General features: G+C 38.7%; 1 protein-coding gene across 2 annotated transcripts in view; it reads left to right on the top strand.

Moving 5' to 3' along the window:
- Window positions 1-2,320: 2,320 nt before the first annotated feature.
- LOC101175682 (receptor-type tyrosine-protein phosphatase N2) overlaps window positions 2,321-26,001 on the top strand; it is a 383,081-nt gene continuing 359,400 nt past the window's right edge. Inside the window, exons 1-2 of one of the 2 annotated variants that reach the window (XM_023965497.2) lie at window positions 2,321-2,618; window positions 15,548-15,598. In XM_023965497.2, coding sequence (XP_023821265.1) covers window positions 2,531-2,618; window positions 15,548-15,598 — 139 coding nt within the window. In that variant the 5' untranslated portion in view covers window positions 2,321-2,530. The remainder of the gene's footprint in view (window positions 2,619-15,547; window positions 15,599-26,001) is intronic. The other variant, XM_078934368.1, reaches the window with a different exon arrangement.

Here is a 26,001-nt window from a genome sequence, read left to right as displayed (position 1 = left end):
AGAATACCGTATTGACAAAAACAATTTTACAAACTAAATTACAAATATTTTCATGTTGAAGGTAAACATCAGGAGTCCTTTTATAGTCAGTGTTTGTTTGTCTTTTTTTTAGAGCATTAGAAGTATTTTACATCCCTAGACTGACAAAAGAAATTAACAGAAGATCCATCACCAAGCTAACCAGACTTTGGGTGCCCACAAGGAAGACAGTTCCACGGCATCTTTCATGCAGGTTTCTGTTGTTGTTGCTGCATACCTACAATCTCCTTCACAATTTGTTTTCAATATCAGCCGTACAGCAGCTTCACCAGGTTAATGCTGGGGGGTTCACTGAAGCAAGTGGGAGAGTCACAACTTGCACAATGACAGTTTCACTTCCTTTAGAGAGATTTTGCCACAGCTGCTGGGTCTTCAAAGGATTTTTGGGGCTTGTGTTTAAATGAATACGTATTTCTGTTACTCATCTTCACCATGTGCTACACGCAGCGTGAGATGTGCTGTTTAGTGGTGAGGTGGAGGAGGCTGTTGGGATTGCTGGGGGCAGTTTGAACCAGAGCAGCATACTCTGGGTCTACCTTGCTCAAAAAGTCCTTTTGTCTATGGTGCTTTTCCAGACGGACATTAATGGCATCCCTCTTTGGATTTGTCCAACGAGAATGGTCCAGAATGAAGAGCAGATCACCTGCTTTGATAAGACCAGTGCAAGCTGCACATGGAGAGGCAGTGGCGGCAGTTTTGTTAAGACATCTGATGGAGAGGAGGACAGAAGAGTTAAACATTCTTACTTCTTTCTTTGAATGCAATGCACTAAGAAATAAAAAACAAGGCTGAAAAGTTGAACTGAATTACCTTTTACTTTAGTGACTTGAGTCATTGCTAGTAAGTCATTAGCAACTACTCCAATGTTGTTCTGAAACATTGGACTGTTCAGTTAGTTTAAACTTGTTACGTAGGTGCAGTTTTATTGTCAGAGAGTGGCAAGTGACGCTCTTCTTCCTCAACAACCGGGGCTCTCTTAGACTTTTGTTTGTCCCAGTGAAGAGGAACCAGATGCCAGCCAGGCTCCACATACTGTTTTAGATAGTAATTACCATCTGTCCATCTTCAGAACCTGCTGATTCTCTTTGGTGTCATGGGGCTAAACCAACTATGGGTGAAGGCAGAGCAAACCCTCAACAGGCCACCAGTCTGTGTGCCCGCACACTCAAAACTACAATTTTTAGAGACAACATACAATTTATGATGCATCTTTTTGGACTGTGGGAGGAGGAGCCTTTTCAATGTGAGGCGAGAGCACTAACCACTACACCACAGTGCAACCCATACACATTATTTCCAATTTTTGTAAATCTAATATTTTGGCATTCGCTGAGTTTTAAATTAATATATTTTTGTACCAATAGAATTCCAGTAATTTATCAGTTGTGATAAAGATGTCATGCATGTCCTTTAGAACACTTTCAAACAGTATAAAACAAACTCTTGCATATAAACGTGTTTTCAAAGTTAAATTATAAAAAAAAAAATCACAATCACAATGAAGCATACAGGGATTTGCCAACATCAGCTAAATAAATAAATATATAAATAAATAAATAATATTCAGCACCACGGACAGCGCCATCTCCTCCAAAGGTTTAAGGTGGCATTTCAGATTTATAACCGTAACCCTTTCCTGACGACACTTGTAACCTCCACAGTGCTGAATCCGAGTGAAGGATGGAAACATTTGTCAAGACAAAAACAATAAGGTTGATTCCATATAAACCGTTTATCAACAATTGTCAGGAACTGGTGGTGTAGCACATCAATCCAGGATACCAGGCTTGGTGACAGAAACTTAAACCATTTAACAGATAAACTGACACATGACAAAACCATTGGAGCGAACAAAAAAAAGGGTGACAAAGCAGAACAGAGCAGAGCAGATGACATGACACTGAGGAACTGAAAACCAGACACTTAGATACATTAATTGTAATTAACTAAATGAACAACGTGAAGCTGGTGGGACAGACAGGGCAACTCAGAACATGATCAAAACAACATAAAAATCCAGACTAAACAGAACCGTTACAAATATAAAAGCATTGAAGACAAATGGAGTTTGAAAAAAAAAGTGATTAAACTGCAGTAAAGCTTTATTTAAATTATATTCCTCAAGTGTTTGTCTACTGAGATTTATAGTAACATTCTTTATTTTGTTGTTAACTTCTATTTAATCCGTCTGTTTGAGCTTCAGGAAAAGATTCATTTAATGTAGCCTTATTATAAGTAAATGTATTTTCCAAATTTCATTTTGTTACATATTTGAGTCTAGATGACTTTTATTTTGAAAAGCCTTCCTCCGTACGAGGATGCTGTGAGCGCTCGTGCCTCCCGTAGAAACGCCCTGCATCCTCTCTTCAGCTACAGCGTTCATCCTCCGTCTCGTTTTGCTCCCTAAGGCCTGAACCGTGAGGAAAACGAACCGAGCCCCGCTGGAGAAGATGGCCTTGTAAACAACCGAACAGAACCGAGCAGAACCGCCATGGACGCCTGGCTTTGCTCCTCCTTTCTCCGCCTCCTGCTCGTCGTTTCTGTGAGCCGCTTCCCGGTTTCTGCTAACAGGAGATTCGGTGAGTTCGTTACGGTTTCCTAGTGGTTTGGAAGCGCAGCCTCCGGGTCTGTTCTACAGTTTTTCTGCTGAGCTGCAGCTCCAGAATCCACTTGAACCTTCAGTGGTTGTGGTTCAAGATAACCATTGAGGCCGAAAACTGAATGACAGCAGCTGCACCTGAAAACCAACACTCATTAGAAAGGGAATTTCAATTAACTGAAATTTGTCAATTACGTCTGATGTACAAAAAAGAACAGCAATACACAATCTGAGGGAAAAAGTTTATTAAAAAATATATGATGTAAATTCAAAAAAGATTTACTAAAAAAACTATAAAAATAGAAAAAAAAAATCTTATTCAAATATTTCCAAACTAAAGACATCACATTATATATATAAAACTTACAACTTTAAAAAAGTTCAGCAATACAAAGTAAAAAATTTTTTTTTTAAGCATGTCACTAAGAAATACAAAAATTTCCCTCAAAAACCTTGCAATTGATAAGAACTTTTTGTTGATGATGGAGGACATGACAATTGCATCACTGATCATTTAAATTGTTGTGAATCAGTGGCTGGCATCTGGTTCAAAACTGTATGGCTAAATAGCTCCAATATTGCTCAACATTTTTGTTGCACCGGTAATGTTTGCTTGGGGCTGTCAGCTAGCAGGAGAGCACGTAAACAAATGGATGATTATGAGGGGGAAGGCCTAGTCCGCATTTACTGTTCTACCCACAACTCAGAGGTGAATTTTCAATAATCTATTACCGCTCTGCAGAGACTATGTCCTAGAAAATGACACAGATTTTTTGATTTTGGCTAAAAAACTGCATATTAATAGTTAAAAGATCACTGGGAATAATTTTAGAATAGTTTAAAAGATGATTAGAGTGGGACTTTAATGACAGACTTCAGGGCTTTGTAAGCCGGATGAGCACTGACATTCCTGTGAAAAATATCAAAAATCAGATTTCATGAACTATTTTCTTACACCTGTCAGCTCAAGCTGCAAGCCGCTGATCAGAAATGTAAACACATGTGTGTACGTTTGTGTGTGAGCTAACCGGAAGCTGCCGTTTCTGTCCTGCAGTGAGTCTATAAATAGCAGACGTCTAATATTCCCCCACTGACTTGAAATGAGGATCTTGCTGGAGGACTCGGTCAGAGATCTGTCTTAGACCAGGGGAGAAGGAGGACGACAAGCAGGGAGAAACTGGTGCTAGCGACCTGTTCGTATGGAGTCCCTCCTCTTCCTCCCCCTGCTCCCCTTCCTCCTTCCGTCAGATTACATAAGAAGAAGAGAGTATGGCTGCTGCAGACATGGCTACGGAGGCGAGCAGCCAAACATTACAGCCTGTTCTTCTGATCTTTACATCTCCTCGTAGTTCTATAGTAGGAGGTTATCTGTACTCTTAGAATGTGTGTTTAATTGATCCTGAAGTGGAATGAAGACACTGTAGGAAATGTACAAATCTGTGTGTAGTCACATTTTTCATTTATGTTTAAACCTCCTCTGCGGCTAAATGTGTATTTAACAGTACATTTATTTAAGACTTTACACTTAAACTCCATTGTTATGCCTTCTTTTAATTTATCAGCTGAAACTGGCTTCAGTAAAATCTAAAAATGTACAGATTAACCTGTAAGTAATGTTTAGATAAACAATTGTATGGTGGGTTATCAGTTAGAGACTCTTTTTCCAGAGGACTTACATTAGGGGCCATAAGGAAATATGGCATTCGTAAACTTAAAACGACAATGTACATCGGAAAACAACAGGGGTCAAAATAAAGGGGAAAACACCTAAAATTACAGGAGATATTTAGAAATAAGTTTTATATCATTAGAACAAAGAAAAAGCAGTGTGAAACAGTAATTCTATCATATTTTATATATATTTTTGATAGACAAACAGAAAGAAGGAACTCTAAAAATGCACAAATGACCACAATCCACAAAATAAAATAGGACAATTGAGGATCAAAAACCTTTTAAACACTTTAATTTCTTGACATTGTTTTCAAAGTAATAAAACAATTATTGATGAAATCAGACACATTATTTTAATGATAACTTAATGAAGTTGTGCTGCGTTCAGTGTTGAGGAAGCAAAACCAGACCAAAGTGAAGCCAGGTGGCAGTGTTTACTGCAGAAACACTATCAATCGGTGCAAAATATGCACTAAAAACCATTTTCAGACCTGAGTTTGTCATTTATCATTTCCCACACAGTCATTTTTATCAACAATAATACACATTTTACGCTTTTCAAGTCTTTTATAATATTTTCACTTTAAATGTTAATTCCTAACACATGAACTAAAATAACTCACGAAATATTAAAAAATCTACATATTCTCATTGAAGTTGTTAAGTTCACAGCATTTTTAGTTTCTCGCTCTGGTATAATGCTAAGAACAAATTCAACTAATCATTAACCTAGACCTGGAAGAGGTCATGCTGCTGTCACTGTCACCAACCATCATTGACATTTCATTTATTGGAGGCTGCATGGCTGCTCAGGTGGCTACCTGTTCATGTGCTGCATTAGATGGAAGATCAGTCTTCCTTCAGCTCCTGCTCAATCCTAATTTCCCATCTCCATGTACGGATATGCTCTGTGCAGTTTTATCCACAGTTTTGTTCAAACACACTTTTGTCCATCCTGCAAGTCAGCTGAAGTTTAAATTATAATTAAAAAACCTTACATTATCATGATGTTCAGCAGGTGTCTCTCTTTACTTTTATGGCCATTTTTTTCAAGCGACTATCACAGACAAGCATCAGGCTGCAGAGGAAAAAGCTCCAACCTGCAGCTGTTCTAAGCGTTTATTTCAGCCAAATGAGGCTCCTGCTGCTCTGCAGGGTCTGTTCAAGCTCAGCATGGCGTTTGACTCACTGGAGAGCCTCCAGCCAGCTTCTGGATATTTATGGTTTTCAACTGTTTCAGTACAACACCAGCTCATGTTCTGCAGCCACCTTTGATGCAGAAAAGGAAAAAATATTGGAGGATTTGTTTTTATTCAAAATATAATTTTGTTCTCTTCCCAATACAAAAACTGAATCTGAAGAATTTAAAAAGACACTTGTTTTGAAAGTTTGATTGTCTTAGTTTTTGTCCTTCAAGAAAAATAATCTTATTAATTAAGTTTTTCAATAGAAAAATAATTTTAGTTTAAGAAAAGATCTTAGAGACAAGATTTTTTTTCTTCTTAAAATAAGAATTCTTGTTAAGACAATTTTTCCTACACCATTGGCAGATCGTTTGCTTTATTTGAAGAAACTCTGCCAATGGAGTAAGAATTTTTTACTTAGTTCTGAGGGGCTTTTCTTGCAGTGCATCAAGTGATTCAAGCAAAGATTAAACTTTTATTACTAAACTGTATTTTCTTTTGATTTAAAAAAAATCTGTATTGTATTTTAGGAGTAAAGATAAACTCAAATCAAAACATAGATTACATAATGTTTTCTTATAACTAAATAAATGTAATTATTTTAAGCAACAAAGGCACTTATATATGGAGGACTGGAAGACACAAATTGAAATAAATATATATGCCATTAAAGAAACAGGAACAAAAGAAAACTAAAAAGTCTGAGACATTAACTGTTGTTGTCAAATGTGGCTCCAAAAGTTATGCTCATTTAAAGCAAGGGGGCTCATTCCGGTCGCGAGAGACATGTGGGTAGATCGCAGGTCATCAAAGATAAATAAACAAAACAAAAGAATATATATTTTTATAATCTGTCAGCGAATAATCATCATCCCCATGAATTATGTCACTTGATTGACATGCAGAACAGCCAATTTAACATCTTCTGTTGGATTCGTCACAGAACATGCATGTTTAACTACACTGAGCGCACATTCTTCCTGCCATTGGAAAGTTGCTACTGCGCCCGCTGTTTGCCAGGTCCAGCGCAATGTGCTACTCCAGCCCGCTGCCGGATTTAGTTAGGCCACGGCCGTGGCGTGCATCCTCAATTGGAAGCAATTGTACTCCTACTGTGTAGTTTTTGAGTCAATAGTACATAAACATAGCATTTATGACTGAATATATAGTTGAAGTTGTCAATTTTGAGGTTGTATAAACTTGACTTTGGTGCTTAATTCCTGGTCATCACTTGTATATCCTTGTCCTACATGTCCTGCACTGTCACCTCACAAAGACTTGTGTACTTTTATTGGTGTAGTTTATGAATAACTAGTACATAAACATTCCACTTTAGACTGAAATGCTGTATAAATTGTCAACTTTGAAGTTAAAATGAAATTGACTGATTTTTCCAGGGATCTGCTGCAGTCCGGCGGGGTAGATTAGAGCCTCCACCGCTCTGGTGCTCAGGGCTTGTTCCTGAGCTACCAGGACGAGTGCTTCAGTACTGTCCTGTAGGCCAACCCTTTCTAGCCATTGGTAGGACTTCTTGAAATCACCCACTTCAGTTATAGTCCGGTGTGTCCTCCAGAAAAGCATTCTCTGCTTTCCATTGCCCGAGACATTCACTGAGCATGTCAGTTGGCGCCTTGAACTTGATGTATTCTGGCATCTTGGATGTTTCATCCTAGATAGTGGCTTCCACGCTCACTAGTCCTAGGCTTCCTTCCTTGCGGCTAGCATAGAGTCTCAGGGTGCTGGATTTGGGATGGTGAGGAGCTTTCGTGTTTTAACATCCGTGGTCTGTATCTCTTCCTTTGGCCATCTTATTATTCCTGCAGGGTATCTGATAACTGGCAGTGCGTAGCTGTTTATTGCCCGGGTCTTATTTTTGCCATTGAGCTGGTTTCTCAGGACTTGCCTTACTCGTTGGAGGTATTTAGCTGTTGCAGCTTTCCTTGTTGCCTGCTCCAGGTTGCCATTTGCCTGTGGAATTCCAAGGTACTTGTAACTGTCCTCGATGTCTGCTAGGGCTGCACGATATGAGGAAAACCTGCGATATGCGATATTAGTGATCAATGTTGCGATAACGATAAATTTGCGGTAAATAAACAAATAGAAAAATAAACAAAAACATCATTCCCATTTCATTGCAACAGTTTAAAAATTATACTCCAAATGACCCTCATCGACATAGGGGACAATCATCTAACATAATAGACCTCCATCTGATTGGTCAACAATGGGAAGGAGTCCATCTGATTGGTCAAAGCATAAAGGGATTTATTTGATTCGTTAAATGCTTCAAGCTGCTAGAAGATTGTTTTAACACATTTTGGGTTTGCGATTTATTGCGATATTCGCCGTCTTTCGCGATATGCATATTGCAGAGCTGGATATTGCGATAACGATAAATTTGCGGTATATTGTGCAGGCCTAATGTCTGCTATTGTTCCTTCTGGGAGTGAGACCCCTTCTGTGTGGACTACCTTGCCTCTCTTTGTCACCATCCGGCTACATTTCTCGGGCCCAAATGACATCGCCATGTCAGTACTTTAGATCCTGGTGGTGTGATTAAGGGAGTCAATGTCATGCTCAAGAATCAAGAAGGAGCCTGTGCGTCCTTCGTTAGTTAAATTTTAGAGGTCCTGCAGCGCGATTTAGGCGTTGCTTCTTCCAGCAGAGGCCGGTTTCATCTCCCAGTCATTCATCTGGATAATAATTATTCTCACTGATTATCTTCCTCGGCGTATCAGGATTTTTTTCCCCGGCTGCCTCTGAGTCAGCTGATGCCATTTTTTCATGCAGCGGCACAAATTCCACTTGGTAGCAATTCAGGAACTGGTGCAACCAGCTGTTGCTTGCTGTTAAATATTCTTAAGCAGCCGGCAAGGAAACCGATGGGCTAGCTTGCTATTCATCACTTCCCCCCTTTCTTATATATGTTTGCAGAACCTTCCTTGGATGCAAAAGTCTCAAACAAGCATCTTGAGTTGTCTGAGCTTTTGTGATGAACCGGAGGAGTCACGTGACTAAAAAGCAATCTGCGAATACGTGAAACGTGAATAAGCGGGGGAACACTTTAATGGCAAAAGTAGAAACAAAAGTAAAACAATATGAAAATTGTGTGACTTTTAGGGTATAGTGTAAATTTAGACTTTACATTTATTTCCTTGTATGTATTCTAAACAAATTGTAAATAAAGTTTCAAAGTGTGTATTCTGCCCAAACAGTATTATGTAATTTTGGCTTCCAGCATTTAAATTGTCTTAAGCTTCTATGTCTTCTTGTGTACTTTTGGGCTTCTCATGCTGCTTTGCAGAAGTTTTGTCTAAACTCCAGTGCCTCATAGTTGCCAGAACGAAACGTTATTTGTCATAAACTGCAATTTGACCACAAACCCAGTGATCAATGGCTGTCTTCCTTTGAAAATGTAAACAAATTGAGGCGTGGGTGTTTTTCCATTTAATGACGTGAAAAGAGAAACAAAATGAATATCCTGGAAACATGTCTTCACTGGAGTCATACAGCAGCTTTCCTTGTAATTTCTTGAGGATTGATGTTCGCTAATTTATTTGAACTTGTTTAGTAAATTTGATGACAGACAGGACTGGCCATGAGCTGCATTGCACCCTAGACGAAAAGGGATTTTGACAACCCCCACCTGCTCCCCCAACACCACCACTACCCCACATCCCACAACCACCATCCTGAAGAGAAACAACATAACTAACTTGATTATGTTACAATAAGTATTGATTTTCTTAAGCAGTACAAACTGTCTTTAAGGGGATTGCATCAACCATGTTCTTAGAGATCGAGATATTCTTTATTGATCCCACGTTGGGGAAATTAAATTACTACTGCAGTTCAGTGCAAAAAATGAAGAAAAAAAATCCTCTCCCCATTAGCTAACTTTCTAAAGAAATAATGGTGATGACAACTCCAATGTTTGATGCAGGTTTATCAGAGGAGGAAACCAGTTTGCTCATCACAGGTTTGCTGTTTGACTAAGGATGTGTGAAGGTCTCATCTGTACAGTCAAATCAACAGCTGTGTTTTCATAAATGTTGTGTGATGAGGAGATACAGCCACTGCCCCTTTTTTATCCTTGGAGTGTTGCCATGGTAACAGCCTCCCATGACATTTTGGCTTGTGTACTTAACCCTTTTCTTAAAAAAAATCCTTGGTGTTGAGAATACCTTTTATACTTTTTCTATGATTAAAATAATCTGTATTATTCTGTTATAACAATGCACATCCTGTATAATTTGTAACGTTTCTACAACACAAGTGTTGAGATTCTCATTCCACCTAAGTTGTTTGTTGCAATATTAGTGCTGGACTTGTGGTTTCTTGAACATACTGTTCTGCAGTGTTCTTGACGTATTGTTCAATTACAAAGCATCCTGACTACTATGATTAAACACAGTTTAAAAAAATAAAGCTCTAAGTCCATCACACTTCTGTATTATCAAACTGTCCTATGAGGAAGAAATACTGACTGACAATCAATTTCTCACGTTTGTACAAGTGAAATAGACAACAGGAGGACATAATAGGCGATCAGCTAGATGTCTCTAATAAAGAAATGGTTTTGCAAGTGGTGACCACAGATAACTTCTCCGTCCTTAGGATTTCTGGCTGACTTTTTTTGTGATTTTTGAGTCACCAAAACACAAAGACAGTGACAAAAAAAGAGTTGTCACCCCTTCGGCACTAGTAGGCAGTGTCTCAAGAAGGTTTGCTGTGTCGGTGAGATAGTGTGAGGGCATGGAGACGCTACCAGAGACAGGGCACCAGGAGATGTGGATGCTTTGTAAAACATTTATTAAAGAATATTGGAATATTTCTCAACATAGAGTTTTTTTTTAAATCAGAGCAACTGACTGTGCCTTACTTTATAATGCACATTAGGAGTATAACTCTGTCACACTGTGCCTTAAAACAAGGAGCCTGTGCGTCCTCCTTCTTTGGTTAAATGTCAAAGGTCCTGCAGCGCGATTTAAGCGTTGCTTCGTCCAGAAGAGGCCGGTTTCATCCCCCATTCATTTACCTGGATGATAATTATTCTCCACGATTATCTTCTTACAATACATAACAGTGCAAAGATTAAAAACATTCATAATCATTATAAAATTTACTTTAAAAGAAAGGAAAGAAAAATTAAATTACAAAGAGGTGTCAATAAGGACCCTTCAGTTATATGCACAGCTAAACATGAATGTTTTGAGTTTAGATTTGAACATTACCACCGTAGTGGTAAGCTTTTAGCTGCATATGACTGAAACGCTGATTCCCCTTGCTTAGTCCTGACTCTGGGCGCCCGCAGGAGGCCGGTCCCTGAGGTCCTCCCACAGAGTCAGAGATGGTCAGCCAATCACATAATGTGACGTCAGCACTAGTCGAAAGACCCCAAATGGTTGTTGCAGGCCGAATGGTTATGGTACCTACACCGGTCCCTGAGGTCATTAGAGTCCGAGATGGTACATATGGCACTAACATGTCAGAGATGTATTTTGGTGCAAGGCCATGATAAGACTTGTAAACAAACAGAGATGCTTTAAAGTCTACAGTAAGCCAGTGCAGAGAGCTGAGCACAGTACTGATGTGATGGTACTTCCTGGTTCTATAGGACTCGAGCAGCAGCGTTTTGGATACACTAATGCTGTTTTACAGCTCGTTTTGGGAGGCCAGTGAGCAGGCCGTTACAGTAGTCTAACCTACTGGAGACAGATGCATGAATAATAATCTCCAGGTCTGGCTTTGTTTTTATTTCACCCTCTTGGGGTATTGAGGGACATTGAGCCTTCAAAGTGGATCACATAGACACAGAAACACCCGGAAGGAAGCTCTCTGACGGAGCAGGAGAGAAAACACAGGAGAATCTTTGAACGATCCCATGAACCCTGAATGGAGACGTGATTAACGATGTTTTAGCCCAGTTGAAATTTCAGAATAAAAACAGTTCCTTTGTAGATATACCGGTACTTCCGTTTTGAGTTACAGTGTTGCGACTTATTTTGTTGTGTTGTGAGCTATTGTGTTGTGTTGGGAGTTATTGTGCTGTGTTGTGAATTAAAGTGTTATGTTGTGAGTTAAAGTGTTGTGTTGTGAGTTAAAGTTTTGAGTTGTTAGTTATTGTGTTGTTGTTATTTATTGTGTTGTTGGGAGTTATTGTGCTGTGTTGTGAATTAAAGTGTTGTGTTGTGAGTTAAAGTGTTGTGTTGTGAGTTAAAGTTTTGAGTTGTTAGTTGTTGTGTTGTTGTTAGTTATTGTGTTGTTGTGAGTTATTGTGTTGTGTTGTGATTTAAAGTTTTGTGTTGTGAGTTGAAGTGTTTTGTTGTGAGTTAAAGTGTTGTGTTGTGAGTTAAAGTTTTGTGTTGTTAGTTATTGTGTTGTTGTTAGTTATTGTGTTGTGAGCTATTGTGTTGTGTTGGGAGTTATTGTGTTGCGAGTTGTGATTTGTTGTGTTGTGAGTTATTGTTTTGTGAGTTATTGTGTTGTTAGTTAAATGTTGTGTTGTGAGCTAGAGTTTTGAGTTGTTAGTTATTGTGTTGTTGTGAGTTATTGTGTTGTGTTGTGAGCTATTGTGTTGTGTTGGGAGTTATTGTGTTGAGAGTTGTGATTTGTTGTGTTGTGAGTTATTGTGTTGTGTTGGGAGTTATTGTGTTGTGAGTTAAAGTGTTGTGTTGTGAGTGAAAGTTTTGAGTTGTTAGTTCATGTGTTGTTGTTAGTTATTGTGTTGTCGTGAGTTATAGTGTTGTGTTTTGAGCTATTGTGTTGTGTTGGTAGTTATTGTGTTGCGATTTGTGATTTGTTGTGTTGTTTTGGGGGTTATTGTGTTGTGTTGTGAGTTAAAGTATTGTGTTGTGAGTTAAAGTTTTGAGTTGTTAGTTATTGTGTTGTTGTTAGTTATTGTGTTGTTGTGAGTTATTGTGTTGTGTTGTGTTGGGAGTTATTGTGCTGTGTTGTGAATTAAAGTGTTGTGTTGTGAGTTAAAGTTTTGAGTTGTTAGTTATTGTGTTGTTGTTAGTTATTGTGTTGTTGTGAGTTATTGTGTTGTGTTGTGAATTAAAGTGTTGTGTTGTGAGTTGATGTGTTGTGTTGTGAGTTAAAGTTTTGAGTTGTTAGTTATTGTGTTGTTGTTAGTTATTGTGTTGTTGTGAGTTATTGTGTTGTGTTGTGAATTAAAGTGTTGTGTTGTGAGTTGAAGTGTTGTGAGTTAAAGTGTTGTGTTGTGAGTTAGAGTTTTGAATTGTTAGTTATTGTGTTGTTGTTAGTTATTGTGTTGTGAGCTATTGTGTTGTGTTGGGAGTTATTGTGTTGCGAGTTGTAATTTGTTGTGTTGTGTTGGGAGTTATTGTGTTGTGTTGTGAGTTAAAGTGTTGTGTCGTGAGTTAAAGTGTTGTGAGTTAAAGTGTTGTGTTGTGAGTTAGAGTTTTGAATTGTTAGTTATTGTGTTGTTGTTAGTTGTTGTGTTGTTGTGAGTTATTGTGTTGTGTTGTGAGCTATTGTGTTGTGTTGGGAGTTATTGTGCTGTGTTGTGAATTAAAGTGTTGTGTTGTGAGTTAAAGTGTTGTGTTGTGAGTTAGAGTTTTGAATTGTTAGTTATTGTGTTGTTGTCAGTTATTGTGTTGTGAGCTATTGTGTTGTGTTGGGAGTTATTGTGTTGCGAGTTGTGATTTGTTGTGTTGTGTTGGGAGTTATTGTGTTGTGTTGTGAGTTATTGTGTTGTGAGTTAAATGTTGTGAGTTAGAGTTTTGAGTTGTTAGTTATTGTGTTGTTGTGAGTTATTGTGTTGTGTTGTGAGCTATTTTGTTGTGTTGGGAGTTATTGTGTTGTGTTGGGAGTTATTGTGTTGTGTTGTGAGTTAAAGTGTTGTGTTGTGAGTGAAAAATTTTAATTGTTAGTTATTGTGTTGTTGTTAGTTATTGTGTTGTCGTGAGTTATTGTATTGTGTTGAGAGCTATTGTGTTGTGAGTTATTGTGTTGCGAGTTGTGATTTGTTGTGTTGTGAGTTATTGTGTTGTGTTGTGAGTTAAAGTGTTGTGTTGTGAGTTAGAGTTTTGAGTTGTTAGTTATTGTGTTGTTGTTAGTTATTGTGTTGTGTTGTGAGCTATTGTGTTGTGTTGTGAGTTATTGTGTTGCGAGTCGTGATTTGTTGTGTTGTGTTGTGAGTTATTGTTTTGTGTTGTGAGATGTTATGTTGTGAGTGATTGTGTTGTGAGTTATTGTGTTTTGTAGTGAGTTGAAGTTTTTAGTTGTGAGTTATTGTGTTGTTGTGAGTTATTGTGTTGTGTTGTGAGCTATTGTGTTGTGTAGTGAGTTATTGTGTTGTGTTGTGAGTGAAGTTTTGTGTTGTGAGTTATTGTGCTGATGTGGGTTATTGTGTTGTGTTGTGACGAATGGTAGTATGTTCTTTTGTGTTGTGTTTTGACCTTTCTGGGCCTCCGTACGTTTTAGATCACAAATAAGATTTTTTTTCAAACAATGTTTTTGTTTGGTCATGATTCACTATGATTTGAAAAAAAGAAAACTACAACTCAGAAATGCAATTTACAGCTTAAGTTCTTTATCAAATCATATCAAAATCATCAAATCAAACTTTAATTGTATAGCATTTTTCCTATAAAGCACAACACAAAGTGCTTTTATACTCTTATTATCTGAATAGAACAAGTCTGGGACAATTGCAATGTTCAGAATCTGCTGAAACATATGTATATAAAAAACACATGTACATACATAGATTTACAATCACATTTATTTTATTATTGTTATATTATACAATAGTACAATATTCATTACTGTAATGTATTACTTTAATATTTTTAAGGCATTCAAACTTGTTTCCTTTTAATGAGCACCATTGAGCTGTCATTTTCTTTGAATTAGTGAAGCAACCACTCGACTAGGTTCAATTTGCATCTCTAAAAACAGTAACATGAGTTCAGATATTGTGGGTTTATCTTGTTGCACAGTTGCTTCACATTCATTAGAAATTACAATAATACTTTACTTTTTTTATTGTGTGCAGAACAAAAATATATTTGCTTCCTAATCGCAAAGGAGCTTGATAGGACTTGTGTAAAAATGTTTTTTGTGGTACCAATTGTTTTCTTAGTACTTAACAGCAAAAACATGGCTGGCTGTCCTGCTGTCCTTGAGCAGCATCTAATGCTGTTGTGATGCATCATCCTCCATCATCAGCCAGGGTTAATTCAGGATGACTGTGAGCTGTTTCTGCCCACAGCTGACAAGCTATAAACGAAACAAAAAAATCCCACCAAAAACACGAGCTGACGTCTTCCTGAACCAGTTGATGACGTACTGTAGATTGAAAATAGAACTTTAGGTGCAGCATCTTAAAATGCATTAGTTTAGTCACTGTGTTTACTGGGTCAGAGAGTTTAAACAGCTTCTTTAAATGCAGCTTAAGTGGGTTCATAAACAATTATAATTTGAAATAAAAGACAGCATTTTCTGGAAAGAAAAAAAAGGAGGGAAACTGGATTGGGAAAAAACTCTTTTTAAAAGAGGTTTGACTACTGCAAGTAAAGATGTAAAGGTTTCTGAGGTCACAAGAGTCATTGGTTTGTATTGTGTTCATCTGCAATATCGTTTCCATCTCTTGAATTTCCATGAGTTTACTTAACCTTGATATTTTAAATGTGTAATGCACAAAAAACCAAACGTTTAGACATTGTTTAGCAGCTGAGGATTTGTGAGTCACCTTTCATTTAAAAGGGCACACTGTCCGTTTAGTTGTGGTCAAATGAACGATAAAATGTTTATTTTATTAAAAATGTGCCCTTATTAAAACATTCTTGGAGAATAAAACTACAGTAGTGAATATATCATTTGAAACCAGACTGTAAGTAAAAATGAGAAACTTACAATCAACGTGGAACAAGTCACCCAGTGGTAACAGTGTGAACTGACATGGGTACCTTTAGATTTCAAATTTGCCTCCTACAGGAAGTCATATTTGAAGCACTGTTTCCTGTTGCCATCAGGGGTCAACCTGTTAACGCTTTCGTTGTTTTTGTGCTTTTATTACTGACAGGTTGCCTGTTTGACAACAATCTGTGCACGTCGTACGAAGTCTGTATGAACGGTGAGTTATCAAACCTGCATTCCTGCCTTATACAGGTTTTTTGGACATGCACTGGCACCACAAGTATTTGATTAAAACTGTGACTAAATTGGAGTAAATATAACAAACAACGCAGTTTAGAGCAGTTTCTGAAACATGTGAAGCCACAAAACTTTAAATGATCTTTTTTTCTAAGTTTTCATGCTGTACTTTTTGTTTCATATTAATCTTCAGTGTTTCTGCTAGTCCCATGTGATTTGAATTTCCACTCTGATTGCCATGAGGTTGCATCAACTTCCAGCAGCGATAAGCCGCAGACTGCCTGTCCAGCTTGCTGTCAGCTCTGACTGTCCCTGCATGCTCTTGTATTGGTTGATGTGCAGCTGAGCAGCAGCTCTGACGGCCTGAGTTGGACACATGATGGTGAAAAACGACAGTGATCTAGCTTGGTGAGGTGCTGTACTCTCCCAATTTCTCCTTTGATTTTCTTGAGTTAAATTTAGAAGGACATGAGACTGCTTGTGGGTTTTTAGCAGCAGGTGATATAATGACGGAGTGACTCGGAAGATCTTCTTCTGTCATGAAGCCTAAAGTTAACAGTGGGCCTTATCTAGGCTCATTATCAGTGAGGCTGCAGTTGATCCTCTCTGCTTCTGCTGAAATTAGGTCAGGATGAGAATGAAACCGTGTATTTCCTTTAAAAAAAAAAATCAACATTTATTCCTGAAATATTATATTTCAAGTTTTCTAAATTGTTTCTCTTTTCACCCATTTAACAAATTGGAGGGCAAAACGTTTTTTGCATCAAGCTGTAAATTATTCACTGAATAAATGTTGGAAAATGATTAAAGTTCAATATTTAGTATTTTATAGTGTAGAATATGTTTGAAGTTAAAGGTCCTCTCCAACCTTTTTCAGGCCACGGACTGGTTTAATGTCATTCAATATTTTCACGGACCGTTCCGAACGGGGCCAAAGTTTGTTTTTTTTAAGCGTCCAGTTTCTGAAAAATCTATTTTTCCAATTAAAATGCTGCTACATGGCTGCAGGGTGGCGCAGTGGTTAGCGCTCTTGACTCACAGCAAGAAGGCCCTTAGTTCAAGTCCCGGTGTGGGTACCGGATCAACTCGGGCTGCCGGATGTTCTCGGGCTCCTTTGACCAATGATGACGTCACACTATTTGATTGGCTGTAAGTTGCCACGACCAATGAGTGAACGTCCCAAAGGATCAATCTAAGCAATTTCAAGCCATTCTTTTTCATGTAATGAAGTGAGTGAAAGTAAAAACAGAGCTCTTTATGAAATGACGACGTCGCTAAGTAGTAAAATCGCTCGCTAAGTAGTTTTTCCAACTAGTGTTACCGTAGGGTGACGTCGAAGGACCCCCGAAGGACCCCGAGAACATCTGGCAGCCCGAGTCGATCCGGTACCCACACCGGCTGGGGGACCTGAACCAGAACATCAATGGGGGACCTTTCTGTGTGGAGTTCGCATGTTCTCCCCATGCATGCGTAGGTTTTCTCCGGGGACTCCGAGTTCCTCCCAAAGTCCGAAAACATGCTTCATAGGTTTTTTGGTTACTCTAAATTGTCCCTAGGTGTGCATGAGTGTGTGATTGTGGCCCTGTGACAGAGTGGCGACTTGTCCAGGATGTCCCCCTGCCCCCCTGTCACCCACAAGTGGCCGATAGGCTCCGGCAGCCCCGTGACCCGAAAGTGAACAATGGATTAGAAGATAAATGAATGAATATTTTCATCCAGATTCCATGTTATTTCTCTCTCACTCACTTTCTCTCGCATTTTCAAGGGTCTCCAAAACTATGTTTTTCTGCATAATTCACATAGCTGCACTTTTCTGCTTTTTTTTTTTTTTCTGGTGTGTCTTCTTTCACGTCCACACTTCCCTCCTTACCGTTCTCGTGCTGTCCTCTCCTATGGTCTCTTAACCAAAGTCACGCAACAATACATTAGGCACACCGCACCATTGGGCGCACCGTACATTTTGGAGAAAAGTTACGACTTTTAAGTGCCCCTTATGGTCGTGAAAATCCAGTATGTGGTCACCTACAAACAAGCAATATTTCTGGCTCTCACAGATCTGTAATTTCTTCTGTAAGAGGATCCTCTGTCTCCCACTCATTACCTGTGTTAAGGGCACCTGTTTAACCCTTGTGCTATCTTAGATGACCCCACCCTTACATTGACTTGTTCTTCCTACCATGACAAAGGTGGATAAAGGTGGAAAGATTTCATGTAATCCATGGAGACCAGTGAAGATCACAAATCATTGAAGAAAAAAGGTTCAGAGCACTGTCTAGTGGGTCTAGATGACCCAACTCCCAATGTTAAAGTGCCTGGGATAGCACAAGGTTTAAACCTGTTATCTACTGTATATAAAAACACCTGTCCACAACCTCAAACAGTCACACTCTAAACTCCACTATGATCACGACCAAAGAGCTGTCTAAGCACACCAGAAACCAAATTGTTGACCTGCACCAGACTGGGAAGACTGAATTTGTAATAGGCAAGCAGCTTGGTGCCAAGAAATCAACTGTTGGAACAATCATTAGGAAATGGAAGACATACAAGACCATTGACAATCTCCCTCCATCTGGGGCCCCCTGCAAGATAGTTCATTAGTGAAAATCGCCTCTGATTTATGGGTTGAACTAATGGCGCCACTTGGCCATTAGTTCCCTCAACGCCAATGCGAAAGGCTTGGAGGAGGGAGCTTGTGGCCCACACAGCAGATTTTCTAGATCACAATTAAGCTCTTTTTCAAACTGCATTTTTTCATCTGCTCCTGATTCACAATGATTTAAATATAGTAATAACGTATTTTCCGGACTATAAGTCGCACCGGAGTATAAGTCGCACCAGCCCAAAAAAGCATTATAAAGTAGAAAAAAAACACAGATAAGTCGCACTGGACTATAAGTCGCATTTTAACTTTCACAACCTTATATGACACAATCATAGCAGACTGTTTATCTAATAATTTCACAGTAATTTTTTCTCAAACTTATTTATTTATTCTTTTCATGAAGCATCATTGGCCAACTAATACTCTGTTTTCATCCTGTATTTGTAGAAACAGTTTTCACTTTTATTGCATTTCTGAATCTATGAAATCATTGGAAAATAGAATATTATGTTTTTAGCCTTCAAGCCTTCAGCCTTTGCTGATTCTCTGAGTCACTTAACATACTCTTAACACTTAACATACCTCATACATCAAATTGACCCAGGAACATCATCTCTGTTCCTCACAAATGAATATAACAGGAGGGTTAACAATGTATTTATTTCAATTTATTTCTGATATAAGTCGCTGCGGAGTATAAGTCGCACCCCTTGCCAAACTATGAAAAAAAGGGCGACTTATAGTCCGGAAAATACGGTACTCAGAAATGGCATTTTTAGCTAAATTTTTCTAATATATCCTTTGTCATCAGAAAAATGCCACGAGAACATGTTAAAAACACCATCAGAGTGGGTCTTTATTGACTGTACTTGTCAGCCTGGCCCTCACGTCTTCCTGCTTTTTCTTCTTCTTGCGCTTCAAATTAAGCATTAAACTCTAGGAAATTCCCATTTTCATAAATCTGATTTTCTGGATAATGGATATGTTTTTTGTGTTTGTTTTAACTTCATGTTATTATATTTCTAATGGTTCGTTTCATGCACGTTTTTGTTTTAATCATCAATTAATTATTATTGAAGTAATTTGTGCTTTAATAAAAATAAGAAATAATGGTGGTTTTACACATTTGTACTAAATCCTCACTTCCTGATTATATTTCTATGTATATTTCAGTTTTTTTATACCTGTGTATTCTGTCAGGTGTAGGGATGGATACCCCGGTATTGAATGAGCCCCGGGGCTACATTCTTCAAGACCACAGTATCGTTAAGATCTGACCTCAACGGTTCTGTTATCGGTACTGGAGAAGTCGCTTTTTGTGTGTGTCCCACAAGTGTCCCATAAACGTTATCTGCCATATTTAACTCACCACGTCAGTTAATTTCGCTATTCTTGCTGAAGAGGAGAGGTCTGTCTGGCTATTTGTGTGCACGGGGGGCGGGGCTGTTGTTCAGACAGTACACGGCGCGCGCACACACAAACGCTACCAAAGATATACCAAGGTGGTCCAAAATGTGTCTCTTTCCTCCCTGTGCTGCGGCTCTCTGTGGTTTTGTAAAATAACTATCATGTTCTCAGATTGTCGTGGTGCCTTTAACACTGCCAGTTAGAGCGAGCAGGCAGGAGCAAGAGAGCAGCGTGGACGTGCGGAGGGGGCGTGTCTGCAGCTGTGAACGCCGACCAGAGTCTGTTATGGGATGGAAAGTTTTTCTGGAAAAAGACCTTTATCCCCTAAAACATCTCATTTCTGCATAAAATTAATCATATTTGCGTAAGGACGCCCCCACTATCCTGTCACTTTGCTGCTACTATGTCTGTGTAGAACACGGTGGAGGGGGGTTGCACGTGGGGGAAAACAACGAACAGGTAGAGAGGTGGGGGCGGGGCTTAGACTCACCGCTTATGATTCCAGACAAACTAACAGCTGCTTCCTAACAAAAAAAATAGTTGTCATCCATTAAATTAATATAGTTAATTGGGTTTACTGGATTTAAAGAAAAAGAAAATAGACAGGAGTCTTCATCAAAGTGAGTTTGTTTCCATCTTCTCATTCATCTTAACAAAAGATTAAAGGAAACATCACACTCATAAAGAATAAAAATAATTAAATAAAATAAATTAATATCCTGACAGCATTTTGAATCAATACAAGTATTGCCAAATGAACTATTGTGATATGTCGACAAAAACATTTTTTCTAACACCTAGTGTTGCAGCTCCCTGTGCTTTCATCTCAGTGTGAAACTGATCCAAATGGCTCTGAGAGGTACAGGTTAGCGACCCCTGGTCTAGCACATCCAAGTGCATTCCAGGTTTGTATTGTAACATTTTCATGTATAAAGTCAAATGTTTTGTTAAAAAAACAATGTTGTTCCATAATGAGAAAATAAAACACTTTATGTTCTTAATTTTTTTTTCCGTCCACAAAAAGTATCGATAAGAGTATTGTTAAAATATCGGATCAATAAGAGTAGTAGTACTGTTGACATCGTAACGATACCCATCCCTAGTCAGGTGCCTGTCAGGTTGTGTTTTTTCTCTAGTTCATATTGAATAACAGCCGGGATGTTACAATAGCAGCACTGGCCTTTGCATGACAAACCACATTATTTCAACAGGCAGGTAAAAGGGGCAGGGGCAAATATTCCATCCCCCCCTGGATGCAGATAAATTCAATATCCACCCACCTCCATGGACCTCAGGCTATTTTCAAACAGATACCCCGCCCCCACCCCCCAATACGAAGAAGCATGAAAGGAGTAAGTGCAGGAAGCTGCTTTTTAAATGACCTGACATTTTCATGGTGACAGAGGTTAAGGAAGGTGGGGCACAGGACGACAGTTGACTTTATTTATAGAATGTTTTCTGTAAATTAAAGAACAGCATGAGCCACTTTGTCCTTTTTCTAGAGACATGCACAATTTCGTCATACAGTCCTTTCTGACCTGAACAGTTGAGAGTGTTCCTCACTTTAAAGAAAAAACAGTTATTAAAACGGTGAGTGCATCTAAGTGAGTCAGTGCAGCTCTTTGGTTCACTTTTTTGTCGAGGCTGACATATTTTGCTACATGAAAACCTCTGCTGGTTTTCATTTTTAGCGGTGGCATGAGGCCACGGGTGGGGACAGAGATAAAAGGAATTGCTGGCACACAATCAAATCTATGTGGTTTCTTGACATTGTGATTAATATTTTATGCAACAGCAAACAAACCCTAACTATAAGAAAGAATAAACTTGGAAATATTTACAAAAAGTGTCTGCCTGATGTTTAACAAAGGTTTATTGATTTTTTCTAAAACCTTTAGTCAATTACACTTCAGACACCTTCTCTTATTTTCTTTTAAGGTTGTGTTGCTGCAGCAGAGAAATCAACAGCGTGCAACTCAAAAGCATGTATACTTAATTGTAAATGTAACAAGATAAAAGTGAAAATAAAAATAAAAAAACGTTTTTACCAAGCTTGTACTGAGGAAACAGGAAAAACATTCATGTAGTTTCTTTTACTACACCGAATTTTCGGCAATAGGGCGAATCAGATTACAAGACGCACCGCCAATCTATGGTCTATTTTTGAGGTACACAGAACTATAGGGTGTGTTGAGCGAAACAAATGTCAGAGATAAGTCCATCCATCTTTTTTTTGACTATGTACACCGTAACTCTTGAACTTGTTTGTAAGATGCTACACGTTAGTCTCATTAGATGCGTTGGGCACATTAATGTATTCAGAATACCTGTAACTCCCAACCTTGTTTGCAAGAGGACCAGGCTGTACTGTACTTTTTTTGTTTTTTTTACACTAGAAAGACTAATTTAACTCGCGATCCTAACAATAACAATTTTTCCCCCCGTTTTAAGCTTTAAACCTTTGAGACCAGATATGTTTCTGTAAAAACCTACTATGCACTTTGACATACTGTAACTGTAAGGTTTTCACACCTGTTCTGCATCTAATTAGTCTGCCTTTATTAATCCTTCACTCCCTCCGGCCATTGTCGGTTCGTCTGTTTTCTCCTATGGAAGAGACCAGTGATCCCTGCTGGTTGAAGACAAGCAAAGCCAAGCAGCACAAAATCAAGCCAAGCCAAGCTACACCAGGCCTAGCAAAGCAAGACCAAACCAAGCCAAGCCAAGCTAAACCAAGTCTAGCAAAACAAGACCAAGCCAAGCCAAGCAAAGCAAGACCAAACTCAGCATTTCCAAGCCTAGTCACGCTCCTTAAGCCAAGCTGTCAAGCCTCGTCTTTCTCGTTCTGGATTCATCCCCTCTTCGCCATCAACAGTTGATCTCTGGATCTACTGCCAGTTGCCTCTCCTGAAGATACCATCCTCTTTTCAATAAACTGCTATTATTCCAGTCTGCATTTGGGTCCAGCTTATTCAAAACCTGACACTGACAACATTTGCTAACACTAATTAAAGCACCATAATTTAACACTTTTATTTTCATTAGATTTTCACGTCAAAGTACAACAATCACAATTCCCACCATTAACCAAAAAAAACCTCCCAAAAACAAACAAAACAAGAGGAAAAATAAAATATCACTGAGTTTTCTCCAAAAATATACGATTGTCCAAAAAACTAAAAAAGTAATGAGTGCTCGTCATAGCTATAAAATTGCCGTCCTTATTCAGACATTTTTACATGGTCCAAGAAAGGTTTCCAGGATTTGAAAAAGCTGTCCTGAACCCTTTATAGCATATCGGAGGTGTTCCAATTCCTTGAGTTTTTCCAAGATATAAGGATGCGACTTTGGCCCAAAGCATAGACAATGCCAGAGCTGAAGCCTGTATTGCAGTGACCTTGCAGTTTTGAGGAGTGACTCCAAATATTGCTGTAAGTGGGTTTGGGAGGATCTTTATATTCCATGCTTTTGCTAGGGAGTCGAAAATCATCCCCCAGAAGGCCTGGAGGCTCTTGCACCCACAGAACATGTGTGTGCTGGCTCCCGTTTCACAACTGCATCTTGGACAAGTGCCGTTTGTCCCTGGGAAGATCCATGCCAGTTTACTGTTTGATATGTGAAGCCTATGTACAACTTTAAATTGTATCAAACCATGTATTATACAGACAGATTGATGATTTGTGGATAAACTTAGTTATCTGCCGGCACTGTATTCCAGTTATCTCCAATCCCAATTCCTTTTGCCATCGTTGTTTTGTAATATCTAAAGAGGGCGCTGCAGCCGTGTTAAACATGTGGTATAAATAAAAAATTACCCCTTTTTTGGAAGGATCTAGAAGTCAGGCATTCATCTATCCAACTACCTTGAGGAGTCTGGAGAGATGGGGAAAAGTGTTTTTTAATAAAACTATGCACCTGTAGGTATCTAAAGAAGTCAGACGAGGGCAACTTGAATTTTTCCCGTAGTTGTTCAAAGGACAAAAAATGTCCCTCGCTAAAAAGTTTTTTCAGAGTGTCAGTCCCTTTATTTACCCATACCTGAAATGTGGAATCAATGAAGGAGGGAGGGAAAATTATTTTTGTGACTGTTGGAGCTGAGAGCAAACCTTGTTTGTGTTTAAAGTGAATTTGGAATTGTTGCCATATTTTAAGTGATCCTAAAATAACAGGATTATTGGGGATTAGCTTTTTGTCAAGGGGTAGTGGTGAGGAAACAACAGAGGCCAGAGACCGTGTTTGTGTGAGTCCTGTTCCATAACTGCCCAGAGTGGGATGTTCTCATTCTCCTTTGATATACCCCAGAAGATAGGTTTGTAAAGATAAGCTGCCCAATAAAAATACATGTAGTTAGGCATAGTTAGGCCGCCTTCCTCCTTCCGTCTCTCCAAAAACTCCTTTCTGATACGTGGTAGCTTTTTATTCCAGATGAATATGGATGTTAATCTATCCAATTCTTTAAAGAAGGATTTAGGGATAAATATTGGGATGGTTTGGAAAAGGAACAAAAATTTTGGCAAAATAGTAATTTTCACTGAATTTATTTTTACTGGTAGAGATAGAGGGAGGGATGACCATCTCTCTATATATCTCGTTTAGCCTGATTAAGAGTAGCTTTCAAATTATGTTTGAAAAGATCTTTATATTCTCTGGTCACTGTCACGCCCAGATATATGATCTTCTCTGTGGCAACTGTGAGTGTAAAAGAGTTGTGAGGCATAAGCGCCGCTTTTTCGTTAATGGGGAAGATCAAGCTCTTTGACACATTTATCAGATACCCCGATACTTTCCCAAATTCTCTGATATAATTCAGTGCTTTGGGGATGGATTTGCAAGGGCCCGAAAGAAACAGGAGAAGGTCATCAGCATATAGTGATAGGGTGTGGGTTTGGCCCGCTCTCTTAATGCCCAACACATCTGGCGCACTCCTGAGTGCTACTGCCAAAAGTTCTATTGCAATATTAAAGAGTAAAGGGGATAGAGGGCAACCCTGTCTCGTTCCTCTGGAGAGGACGAAGTACTCTGACAAGATCTTATTTGTCCAGATGGCTGCCTCAGGTTGTTTATAAAGGGTGTCAAACCATGAGCAGAAAACCTGTCCAAATCCAAAATTTCGGAGAGTCTTGAGCAGGAATTTATGCTCTACTCTATCGAATGCTTTCTGTGCATCTAACGTTATAATTACCTCCGGGTCAACATTGGCGTTTGACTGATAGATTCTATTAAAAACCCGCCGGAGATTGCTATATAATTGCCTTCCTTTCATAAAACCTGTTTGGTCTGGGTGGATGATTTTGTCTAGGACCCCTTCTAACCTGTCTGTGAGTATTCTAGTTAGAATTTTATAGTCACAGCATAATAAGCTCACTGGTCGATAAGATTCACAGAGTAGTGGATCTCTATCCTTTTTCGGCAATACAGACATGGTTGTCTGCCTCATTGTGGGTGGTAATGCTTCTGCACCCAGAGCTTCTTTATAGAAACTGCATAGATATGGGAGGAGTTATGGGAGAAAGCTCTGTAAAATTCGACTGGGAAGCCATCTGAGCCTGGTGATTTTCCCGATTTCATTTTTCGCATTGCCTTTTCAACTTCTATTATTTGTATGTCTTTTTCTAAATTTTTCAGTGGAGTTTTCTATCATTACAGTGTCACACTGGTCAGAGGAATATAATTTTTTATAAAAGTTCACAAACTGCTTATTGATGTTTTTCTGATCAGTGATTATATCTTCTTTATCATTCTTAAGCGATGCAATATGGTTGGTAGCTGCCTTTTGTTTCAACTGATGACTGAGCATTTTACTCTCTTTTTTGCCATGTTCATAATGTTGTAGCTGTGATCGAACATACTTTTCTATGGCTTTGTCATTCATGATCAGATTGTATTCTGTTGAAAGCAGTGTTCTTTTTTTCCAAATTTCCTGGGATGGTGAGGTTGTTTGACATTGATCGATAATTTTGAGGCGATCGCTGATTTCAGAAGCATGTTTAAGCTTTTGTTTCTTATCATGCACACTATAAGAAATTATTTGTCCCCTAATATATGCCTTGAAGGTTTCCCAAAGCGTGCCATGGCTGATGTCAGGGGTGCTATTTATTTAAAAAAACATATCAATGTGCTTATTAATATATTCCATAAATTTTTGATCTGTCAATAGCCTTGTATTGTACCTCCAATTTCTCTGCGGTGGAGAATAACCAGAAACATTAATTTACATTATAACAGGACTTTGATCCGATATAACCGTTATTTTATAGTCTATGGTTCTCACCAGTGACAAGAGTCTACTGTCAACCAGGAAAAAAATCAATCCTTGAATAGGATTTGTGGGGCGGTGAGAAAAATGACAAGCATTTAGCCGTTGGGTTTTT

The sequence above is a fragment of the Oryzias latipes genome, chromosome 17 (genome assembly GCF_053564925.1).
Source record: "Oryzias latipes strain Hd-rR chromosome 17, Olatipes_Hd-rR_3.1".
NCBI lineage: Eukaryota > Metazoa > Chordata > Actinopteri > Beloniformes > Adrianichthyidae > Oryzias > Oryzias latipes.
This window is presented reverse-complemented; position numbering and strand designations above follow the sequence as displayed.